Source organism: Amphiura filiformis, unplaced genomic scaffold (genome assembly GCF_039555335.1).
Source record: "Amphiura filiformis unplaced genomic scaffold, Afil_fr2py scaffold_22, whole genome shotgun sequence".
NCBI lineage: Eukaryota > Metazoa > Echinodermata > Ophiuroidea > Amphilepidida > Amphiuridae > Amphiura > Amphiura filiformis.
In genome coordinates, this window is record NW_027305486.1 from 1620833 (window position 1) to 1632586 (window position 11754).

The 11754-nt window shown below is 39.7% G+C and overlaps 1 protein-coding gene across 1 annotated transcript; it reads left to right on the forward strand.

Moving 5' to 3' along the window:
- Positions 1-37: 37 nt before the first annotated feature.
- Positions 38-10845, forward strand: LOC140143452 (N-alpha-acetyltransferase 38, NatC auxiliary subunit-like). Its single transcript, XM_072165287.1, has 3 exons — positions 38-159; positions 9180-9400; positions 10196-10845. The coding sequence occupies exons 2-3, from the start codon at positions 9235-9237 to the stop codon at positions 10297-10299; spliced, it is 270 nt and encodes an 89-aa protein (XP_072021388.1). The 5' UTR covers positions 38-159; positions 9180-9234; the 3' UTR covers positions 10300-10845.
- Positions 10846-11754: the final 909 nt, after the last annotated feature.

The window sequence follows — 11754 nt, forward strand, 5'->3', positions numbered from 1 at the left end:
ATGAATTTTATTTTTATTGAATAAATTTATGGTACCGGAAGTTACGACCTCGAGCTCATTTTGGAGAAAGCCTGGAAATGGAGAAAAAATCATAGCACATTTTTATTTTTAGCAGCCTGTGCACTGATGTAACCTGCTTTTCTTTATTTTGAATAGAAGGTGAGTAAAATATAATGTGTCTTCAACAGAGATGTTGTGGAAATTTGGGCTTTGCTAAATAAATCATGAATGTTGACTGTTCAATTTGTACATTTTTTTGGTAAGCTTAAAAATAAATTAAGGCTTCAGCCTTAAAAGGGCATTTCGTGATCCACAGCCTCATCCCCCCATTTTTTTCAAAATGTTGAGATTTTTATATCACTGGAAACCTCTGGCTACATAATGTTTATGTACAAAATATTTCTTGCAGATTAATTCGTTTTAGACGTTTAGCAAAGATATTGTGAAATTTGAATTTCGTTCTGGTGCACCAGAACGAAATTACAACGCATTGTCTTTGGAGCAGTGTAATACACATAATCATGCATAACTCGCTAACGCAAAATCGGAATCAACTGAAATTTTGGGAATATGCTTTTTTCGTGAATATGTACTGAAAAATGTCAATAAAATAGGATGCTAGGATCACGAAATACTCCTTTAAATTAAAAAAATAATAAATTAAAAATGAAACAAAATACCGTACATCTACATGTATAATTTAATTATAATATTATGCAGTAAACCTTTGACGAGCGCGTACTACAGTGATATTGCAAAGTCAGAGCTATTACCAGTTCCAATTCTGTTGGTCGGACATCCGGGCATGATCAAGTCATCAGAACCGGCTGACAATAGCACTGGAGTGAAAACAACATTCGCATTCACTGAACTCTGGAGTGTATCACAAGCTATCAGTATCACACTATTAGAGAGCTTGCGGAATGAAGTTACTTTAACTGGAACGGCAACTTCAGAAATATCGATTGGATTTCTTGCTCAAATTTACTCCAACGCGAACGTATGGTTGGTTACTGCAACAACAGCGTCTTGTCGCTTAAACTCGGGACATGTGTATCAATGTGCGTTCAAAAGAAGGGCATGTGTAAGAGCTTGTAACAACTACATCCAAATGTCTCTCTTTTGTTTAGTCAAGTGGTTATTAGTCCCACTTCAAGACAAAAGACTCTACCTTATGAGCTTCGTGTAGTATATTGGAATACGCCCATCCCTACTTATTATAATACGGACCTGATATCGCCCAAGACGTTGCCTTCGACCTTTTGATAATCACTGGACTCTATACCATTCTGGTAAGTCCCACCTTAAATACATAATATTGGCGACGAGAATCATTTTTATGGAACCTACAGCAAAGTTTCAGGTGACAGAACTGTTATAGCACCTACGGATAACTTGGCTAACGTACGACGGACATTTTGGGACTTTAAAACAGTGATTTAAGATCGCGAACTTTTGACTCGCGAGCAGACGACACACGACGTAATTGCAGAATTTTGCACCGAAGAGTTTAAGCTTACCAATCGACGATCTACTCGACAATCACGATGTCACGAAGGCCAATTTTTGAGGAATTTAATGACCACGATGGCGACATTGAGTGTTATTTGGATAGATTATCACAATATTTTATCGCTATGGATATTGCTGACACGGAAGATAAGATGCCAAAAAGGAGAGCAATACTCCTGAGTAGCGTTGGAAATAATGTCTACAAAACCTTACGGGATGTTAGCTACCCAGATCCGCCTCACGGTAAGACCTACAAGGAATTAGCAGACCTGTTAAAGAAGCATTATAGACCACAACGTTCAGTAGTAGCAGAAAGATTTAGATACAGATCGTGTAAACAACAACCTGGTCAATCTATCAGTGATTATGCTACCAATTTGAAGAAATTAATTGCTTCATGTGAATTTCAAGGAGATCAGTTGGAGCAGAATTTAAGAGATCAGTTCATTTGTGGCTTAAGATCTGAAGATACGATAGAGAAATTGTTGGGTCCTCAAGCAAAGGATTATAATTTTGCTCAAGCGGTAGACATGGCAATAGCTGAAGAAGAGGCAACGAAGAATGTTAAGGATATCAGCGGTAAAACGCCATCAACGGTAAACAAAATAGGACATGGACGTGGTAACAACAGAAGTTCTGGAAGTGGACGGGGGAGATTTAGACCCAAATTTGGTCAACGGAAGTCAACCAACACGGACGGCAGACCTAACGACAATGGGAAACGCATAAGTGTTACAGGTGTGGCTTAACTAATCATTCCCCAAATGAATGCAAGTACAAGAACTTTACATGTTACAAAAGTAATCGAGTAGGACATTTGAAATCAGAATGTCATGCAGCGTCAAACTACCATGCAAAACAAAACACAGTGCGCTACGTAACAGAAGGCGATGAACAATTTGAAGATTTTCGTGACACTACTTTCACCATTACGACTACAGGCGATAGTGACGACAAAGCGAGACGATACACGCATGATGACGACAAACAAGATAACGCATAAAGACAGTGTAAATTACACATCGTCAAAACCAGTATTCCTACCAGTGGAAATTGAAGGAGTGAAATTACAGATGGAGTTGTACACGGGAGCAGGTCCGTCGATGTTCAACATCAAGGATTATCTGAAGCATTTCAGTAATTTTTCATTGAAACCAGTGTCTCGTCCACTACATGCTTATGCGGTACACCTTTGAACTTGGCAGGTGAGATCAATGTTGATGTAAAGTACCAAGATCAACACGCAGGATTACTTCGATTAGTTGTTGTAGATGCAGACAGCTATGCACCACCATTATTTGGTAGAGATTGGCTAGTGGAGATAATCTTAGACTGGCATAATTTGTTTCCACAACAAGGTCAATACAGTGTCAAGAGTTCATGCACGGTGCCTGAATTGAAGCAGAAGTATAGTGAGGTATTTCAACCAGGATTGGGTACAGTGAAAGGTATGAAAGCAACACTTCATGTGAAGGAAAACGCAGTTCCAGTATTTCACAAAGCACGACCTGTACCGTCGCCCTCGTCCAGCGGTAGATAGAGAATTACAGAGAATGCAAGATGAAGGTATTATCGTTCCTGTAGATTTTAGTGAATGGGCGACACCCTGGTTTGCATACCAAAGCAAGGCGGAACGGTGAGATTATGTGGAGATTATAAAGTTAAGCGTCAACCAAGCGATACATACAGACGAATTTCCAATGCCGGCGCCAGAAGAAGTATTCAGCAAGATGGCGGGAGGTGAGAAATTTACCAAAATTGACTTGAAATGTGCTTATCAACAGATGTTGTTAGATGACAAATCTCAAGAATTGGTGATAATATCCACATGGAAGGGATTATTCCGCTATACACGGTTACCATTTGGAATTTCCTCGAGTCCAGCCATTTGGCAGCGATTCATGGATCAAGCTTTGGCAGGATTGGATTTCACATGTGCCATGAGGGATGACATTTTAGTATCAGGAAGAAACGACGAAGAACATCTTCACAATCTGGAGAAAGTACTTCAACGACTGCAGAAGTATGGATTACTGAGTAAAACCAGAGAAATGCAAGTTCATGGAACAGCAAGTGGAGTACATGGGTAGAAGAATCTCAGCTCAAGGAATTCAGCCTACGGATCACAAGATCAAAGCTATCAAGGACGCACCACAACCGCAGAATGTTACAGAAGTGCGATCATTTCTAGGCATGGTGAATTTTCAAGCTCAATGCGTACCTCATCTGTCTACGGTGATACATCCACTGAATGAACTGTTATGTGATAAACCATGGAACTGGACAGGCGCTTGCACAACAGCTTTTGAGACAGTCAAGAACATATTGACATCTGAAAAGATACTGACACACTACGACCCACGATTGCCGTTAGAGTTGGCAGCGGACGCTTCACCATACGGTGTTGGAGCGGTGATCATGCATGTTTACGAAGATGGATCACGACGACCTATCGCATATGCATCACGAAGTCTGGACAAGCATGAGAAGGGTTACGCTCAACTCGACAAAGAAGCCTTGGCAATTATGTTTGGACTCAAGAAGTTCAGAATGTACCTTTACGGAAGAAAGTTCACAATTCTGACTGACCACAAGCCTTTGGAGCGAATACTAGGACCAAAGACCGGTATACCAACATTAGCTGCACAACGTCTGCAGCGATGGGCTATTACGCTTTCAGCATTCACATATGACATCAAGTACATCCCAGCAAAGCAGAACACGGTAGCAGACGCCTTGTCACGTCTAACATTACCAGTGATAGAGAAAGAAGAAGACACAGTATTCAGAGTAGAAGACAAGATGTTGGAGAATTTACCAATAACGAGCAAAGAGATCCAGAACGCGACACAACGTGATCCAGTATTGTCAAGAGTACTAGAGTTTACTAGAACTGGATGGCCACAGGAAGTAGACGATTTACGTTTGAAACCCTACTTCAATCGCAAATACGAGCTCTCAGTAGAACAAGACTGCATATTATGGGGCCTAAGAGTGATTGTTCCAGCAAGGTATCAACAAGATATACTGCAAGAGTTACACACAGCGCACCCAGGTATGGTTCGAATGAAGGAGATTGCACGCAGTTGGGTTTGGTGGCCAAACATGGACAACGAAATTGAAGAGACGGTCAAACTGTGTTCCAGTTGTCAACAAGTGAAAAACAAGCCAGCAGTAGCACCTTTGATGCCCTGGATGTGGCCTGGAGCACCATGGCAGCGAGTCCATATAGATTTCGCTGAGAAAGATGGACAAAATTTCCTAGTCATTACAGATGCATACTCAAAATGGCCAGAAGTTACACTAATGAAGAGTACGACAGCACAAGCGACAGTTAAAGTGCTACGAGAATTATTCACGAGATATGGGTTACCACTTCAAATCGTAAGCGACAACGGTCCGCAATTCAGGAGCGAAGAATATCAAAACTTCCTGAAGAAACAAGGAGTAAAAAGTATAAGAGTATCACCATATCAACCCTCTAACAGCGGAGCAGCTGAGCGAATGGTACAATCATTCAAGAAAGGTATCAAGCGCAGCTACAGGAATATACAACAAAGATTGGACAACTTCTTAATGACATACAGATCTACCAAACACGCAACAACAGGATGCAGTCCAGCGAAGCTGTTTATTGACGAGAAATCCGAACACGACTATCGCTAGTTCGTCCAAATCTGCAAAACGAGTCATCAGTAAACAAGCAATGCAGAAAGACCATTATGACATGCACAGCAAATACAGAGAATTCTTTCCTGGTGAGACAGTGCTGGTGAAAGATTGTAGAAAGGAGCAAACATGGTGGCCTGGTACCATTGCAGAGCGGTCAGCGCCTAAGTCGTACATTGTGACGCTTACGGATGGAAGAGTATGGAAACGACATGTAGATCACTTACGGAGAGGAGATGTGATGCCATCGCGACAGGCTACTCAAAGCAATTTGCTACCAGCTACAGAGAGTAATTTGCCACTAACGCCGTTTCAAAGATCAACTCAAGGGAATGGACTCCAAGAGAAACGCGAGTCAAAATCTTCCGACTCAAGTGAAAGCACTAGTGACAAGACACCGGTAGATGTTCCAAGTCCAGCGATAGTACCTCGCGGAACTGTTCCGGAAGCAGCAGCTCAAAGAAATGCACGTCCAAGTCAATCATCAGTGCCACGTCGTTACGCAGAGGAATACCGACCTCATGCGGAGACTAATTGAGGAGCTGTAACAAGGTCACAGAAGAACTATGTATTATACGTTACGTTTTAAAAGTTGAGTTAGCCAAGTTACGCGTTTCAAGAACATTGTTCTACAAGTTTGGAGTTGAAGTTATAAACTGTTTGTGTTACATTACAAGTTATAAGAATTTATGAACTTTGCTACATACAACGAATTACCACGGATCAAGCTAAGAAAGGAGGAGTGTAGTATATTGGAATACGCCCATCCCTACTTATTATAATACGGACCTGATATCGCCCAAGACGTTGCCTTCGACCTTTTGATAATCACTGGACTCTATACCATTCTGGTAAGTCCCACCTTAAATACATAATACTTCGTTTGAGTAAACATGAATGAACTCGCGATACCACTCAACATGGATTATGTCGGGACCCAGCGTTAATCTCCTTATCATATTATTTTGAAACTAGCTATACGTTTCAATTAATATTCTTCACGATAGTTATAGGCCTATATATAATATTATTTAATAAAGGCTCGTCAGCTTTGTCAATTTCATATTAAAATTTACTATGCAAAGCCTAATGAAATACATATTCTTTATTTCATTCCCCTCCTTCTGAATCTCTCTCCCCCTTCCCCTGTTTCCCCTTCCTACCTTTTCCTTATTTTCCCCTCCTTCTCCCCTCTATCTGTACTCGCTCTCTCAAACTTGACCCTCCTATATTTACCCACTCGCACTCCTGTTTTCCCCTCCCCAGTGATTTTGTCAGGGTTTTTCTGTTAGGAGGCGTGGGCGATTCTCAAAGGAAAGGTTTTTACAAAAATGGGCTTAAAATGGCAGAAAAAGGACTAAATCGTAAAATATCACGGCCAGCATCCAAAGGGAGGGTCAAGAAGGAAGACAAGATGTCCCACGGGGGAGCCCCCCCCCCTTGGCTACCAGCAAAGCACCTCCCTGTCCACTTCCAATGCCCTCCCTCTCCTCCTCCTTACCCCCTCTCTTACCAGACACAACCTATGACATGTTATATATAAAAATGTTATGCACCTGCTTTACTCTTCCAGAAGTATCGTATACTGCTGGCTCAAGTAAAACCAGACCATTTTACGGGAACTTAATCCCCTTGGCGTTGAAGTCAAGCTAAAAACTTGGTTCCGCAAACTGATTTGGTGTACGCCATGAGCACACACAAAAGTATATATCAAGTTTGACGTTTGGAACAAAAATTATTTTGATCTAAATCAATCAATAATTTTCAGCAACATGTAGCATGTTTTTTACCCAACCAACTTAGATTTCCAATAATTGGTCTATTAACTGGATAATACATAAGTGGTAATTATGTAGTCTATGAGGAAATAGGCAAACTATTGTTCTAAATTATGACGTATTTCATCATAATTTACGGCACACTATAGATTCTCGCGTTAACTTTAACTTCAAGCGGCTTTAATGGCAGAGTGGTTTTGAATACATAATGATCATAATCCTCTATAATCCTCTAGACGTTAAAGTTTGTGGTTAAAGTAACTTCATTCCGCAAATAAAAATATGCGATAAGTTGTTTTCACTCCAATAGTGAATGGATGTGACGTGACCCGACCGCTCCGACCGGGAGTTCTAGTTCCAACTAGACTGAGTTCTTATGATACATCTTCTGAGGAGCAATTTCAGACAATAGCTTGGGATTTGTTGGGCAGAGGTTATCTATTGAATCCTTTCATGACCACTGAAGCACATAGTCAAGTCTGCCAAGGACACTTGACACGAATTGAAAGACATTTTACAATTTGCTATGTATACATGTACATCTCATTCCATGTCAAATCACCCAAATAAAATGTAATTTTAAACCTGACCTCCTTCAAATTTGTTCTAATTTGGTATACATTGTACAAGGTGATTTTGGCTGACAAAGCTGAAATTTCAAGTTTGAGCTCAATCGGACTTACAGTTCTCCCGCTACAGGTGGGCCATTTTTTACGATTTCTGCGAAATATGGCGCGGCGGCAGATTTTTCAACGACCATATCTCCGCAACCGTATGACCAAATGAGCTGAAATTGGTGTCATTGGAAAGCTAATGTCATAAAGAATCCAAATCTGGCATTATTTAATAAATACGAGCAAGTTAAAATTGTAAAACCTTTTGCCCTTGAATTTGACCTTGAATTTGACCGTGTGGATCACGTGACACCGAAACGAAAGTGTGTTCAAATTATACCCCCATATGTTTTCTACAAAATATAAACAAATTAAATATATAATATTTTCTGTTTTCCTCCAAGCTTCTCTCAAAGTTATGCAAAACTGTGATTTCCTATTGAAACACACAGTGAACTACAATACTGAACTTTGCATACTGACTATTCAGTGCTAAGTTCAGTATTGTGGTTTACTGTGTGCTTCAATAGAAAATCACATTTTTGTCTAACTTTGAGAGAAGCTTGTAAGAAAACAAAACATATTATACCTCTAATTTTTTTATATTTTGTAGAAAACATATGGGGGTGTAATTTGAGCACACTTTTGTTTCTGAGTCGCTGTGATCCACAAGGTCAAATTCAAGGTCAAAGTAAAGGCAAAATGTTATACAATTTTAACTTGCTCAGTATTTATTAAATAATGACAGATTTGGATTCTTTATGACATTAGCTTTCCAATGACACCAATTTCAGCTCATTTGGACAAACGGTTACGGAGATATGGTCATTGGAAACTCTGCCGCCGCGCCATTTTTCGCAGAAATCGCAAAAATTGGGCCGGCCGTAGCGGGAGAACCATAAGTCCGATTGAGCTCAAACTTGAAATATCAGCTTTGGCAGCCAAAATCAACTTGTATACCAAATGAGAACAAATTTGAAGGAGGTCAGGTTTAACTCATTGGGTGAATTGACATGGATAACTCTATTTTAAACTCATATCTAATCCTCGGACCTAGCCGTATCTCTATCCCTATCCACGAGCCTAGCCCTATAAAAACCCTATTCCTAATGCGAACCTGACCCTAATCAACAATTCTAACACTAATCAGCAAGCCTAAATCAATCTTAATCTGATCTGATCGTGCTAGGACAGGCTACAGATACGAATCTCCAGATATAGTCCTAGGTTGTGTCTCCAAACAATTACTGTATTTCCTCGTATAGTCGCCCCCCTCAAATAAACGCCCCCACCACTTTTTTCAACCATGATGTTTAAAAAATGCCGATATTTCCATGCTATCTTGTGTAGCTTACCAAGTTGGCAAAAATAATTGGCAAAAACCTGCTTCGGAAACCCGGAAGTGAACCAAAAGTCAGTGTTTCTAGTTCATAGTTTGTCATTTTAGTGTGACTTTTAAGCTTACCTAATGATTTTAACGAGAATTGTCGTGCTAAAAATGACCTCTAATTTTCTTTTTTTTTTTAATACATTTAATTTCTTTGTGCAATTGTATGTAAACATTATGGATCCCAAAAAATCAATTTTCCTGTGTTTTTTTTTACAGTTTAAAAAAATATAAATCATTTTATTGAGGAGCTATCACCCAACTTGTATGTACCATGGTGAGTGAAAAAGGAGAGTCAAGAGTGAAGCTAGAGAGCTGGTTAAACCAGACTATGAGAATCAAGATGACGGATGGAAGAACACTAATTGGGTCATTCTTGTGTACAGACAAAGATCGCAATGTCATCTTAGGCTCATGTGAGGAATATGTACAAGCACAGGGTAAGTAGTCCATTATACTGGTGGTAATTGATGTGTAATAATATAATAATATGCATTGAGTGATCTACAGACTCCATCCCTGAGGCAAAAAAAAGTTTGTCTCTGGCATAATCCGGCCTGAAATGTCCAAAAGTAGCTGAAAAGAACAAAAAATGGGCCATTTTGCCGGAAGGTGGGGGCCCCTGAGATTCAAGGTTGGAAAACCAGAGAAATACTAACTATTTATTTTTCATAAACAAAAGGAAATTTATAAGTCTTTACCTCAGAAGTTACCACTCAAAAAATCATACAATTTAGATGTCCAATTATACCTTGCAGTGAACTATGTGTAGTACCTGTGGGAGGGGGTACTCAGTACAAAGTCCCATACGCTGACATGCCGCAACTTACCATGGGTAACAATTTTGACCTTTTGGTATATCAATGACCAATTTTGGTATATGGATGGGTCATTTTTTCAAACTTTTCTCCTTTATTTCTTGTTGGAAAATATCTCAATTTTGCCTCGCTGTTTAATTTTTGAAATTTCCCAAAAATATTTTTGGGAAAATGTAAACTAATCTGACAATAATACTTGTGTTAAATTTGGCTGATAATTTTAACTTTTGGTGTATCGGTATATTGATTGGTCAAAATTGCATGGAAAATATTAATGGGATCACTTTCAAATTCACAGCGGCATTATGGCATACCATCCCTAAACCAAACTTGAATATCCCCCAACCCCAGTGTGGTTGGCAAATAAACCATAAATTCTAAACATTTTTGTCTAATTCCTTTCTAATTTTTCATCAGACTCTGCAGTGAAGGAAGAACCCAGAGTACTAGGGCTAGCCATGGTCCCAGGCCACCACATAGTCTCCATCCAAGTCGACCAGACCAACCAAGATGCTGTATGACTATATGAAAAGCTCATCTGCTCACCATCATCTGCGTGCAATACACTGTAAGAAGAGAAGACTGCAAAAAAGGCTAGTGTGATGATAATAATGTGTTACCAACTTTGATTTGAGATTTCATGAATGTGGATTCAGTCAGAAATGGAAATATAGACTTGAAGATACATTTTGTATCATGCATAGATAATTAGATATCGATGTACTGTATAAGCTTACTCAAGAAATTTAGCGTAAACATGGATGACCAAATTGATATAACAATGGAGTTATTTTTTTGCCACCAGGCTTATAACTTATGTTTCATTTTCAATGGGGTAGCATAGGGCAGGCCTAGAAATCCATAAAAGTGTTAGACTGGCCCCCAGTCTCGGTTCAGTTTCATCTCTGGATAATGTAACAATAAATAATTACATAATGCCCTATGAAAAAAATGCCAAAGTCCTGTAACCCCCCTTATTTTCTTCAATGCCAAAAACCCATTCCTCTTCATCCACAAATCGACGCCACTGATTACACACACAGTCAACCATGCAGCAATATAGAAATATACTCAGTATTATAATTGAACGAAAGTCCATTGAGCGCTGATTCCTCGACTGGTCCAATCTGTTAGAGATCTCCCTTCCAAATAATCATTCAACAAAGCACGGTGATTCCGATGTCAATTCGAAAGCCCGCCCCAGTTTCAATTCAAATATGGTAGCACAAAGCTATGCCGCGGGATGCGACGTAAGATCGGATGGGACACTTGTCAACAACTGAGAGGTATTGAACTCAACTGGCACGCGTCTGATAGACCCATGGTACGCGCAATAATAAAAGGCAACCACTCGACTCGGACTTAGGCCTATTGTCCATATTGCGTATATTATCGCGTGCGGTTTGCAAATGTTTGTACATTATTTAGCTGGGGAAGACTCTTCAAATATCCCTGCGCTGCCAAGCTCCGTTGATTGGTCGGATACAATATCGTTGTTAGTCGCTTACACAAACGTTAATGTAGTGAAAACATGGACGTGGTATAATATAGAAAGATTGCGTGACCCCAAATCTGTAAAAGTGAACTCCCACAAAATGCTGGGAACTGGAAGGCAAATTGCTTACAGACTGGCAGGGTCCATGTATTGGGTTGATTTTTAATGCTATGTAATCTACATTACCAGTCGTTCTCCATGGACCAGAGGGAGGGTCTATAAAAGTGTGTGTGAATCCATTCGCAAGAGAATTTTGCAAGAATCCTTGATTCGGGCAAAGTTAAGATGGCTGCGATTAAGTATCGTCTACCACATGCTGCCAAAAATAATGATTAAAAAATATAATGCTATCTATCAGTCACCAAATCAAAGTACGGTAATGGTTGATCGAAAGTTTCACATCTTTTTGACGCAACCGAACAGCTGTTTTTGCTATTATTGTACAATATGTTAAATGTTGTGGGTGGGTTACTAATCCTTA

What these genes read in the sequence shown, in the direction of transcription:
- LOC140143452 (XM_072165287.1), top strand. Translation starts at nt 9,235, where the DNA reads ATGGTGAGTGAAAAAGGAGAGTCAAGAGTGAAGCTAGAGAGCTGGTTA. An exon ending in GGAATATGTACAAGCACAGG is followed by an intron (nt 9,401 to 10,195) that starts GTAAGTAGTCCA and finishes ATTTTTCATCAG; the next exon opens with ACTCTGCAGTGAAGGAAGAA.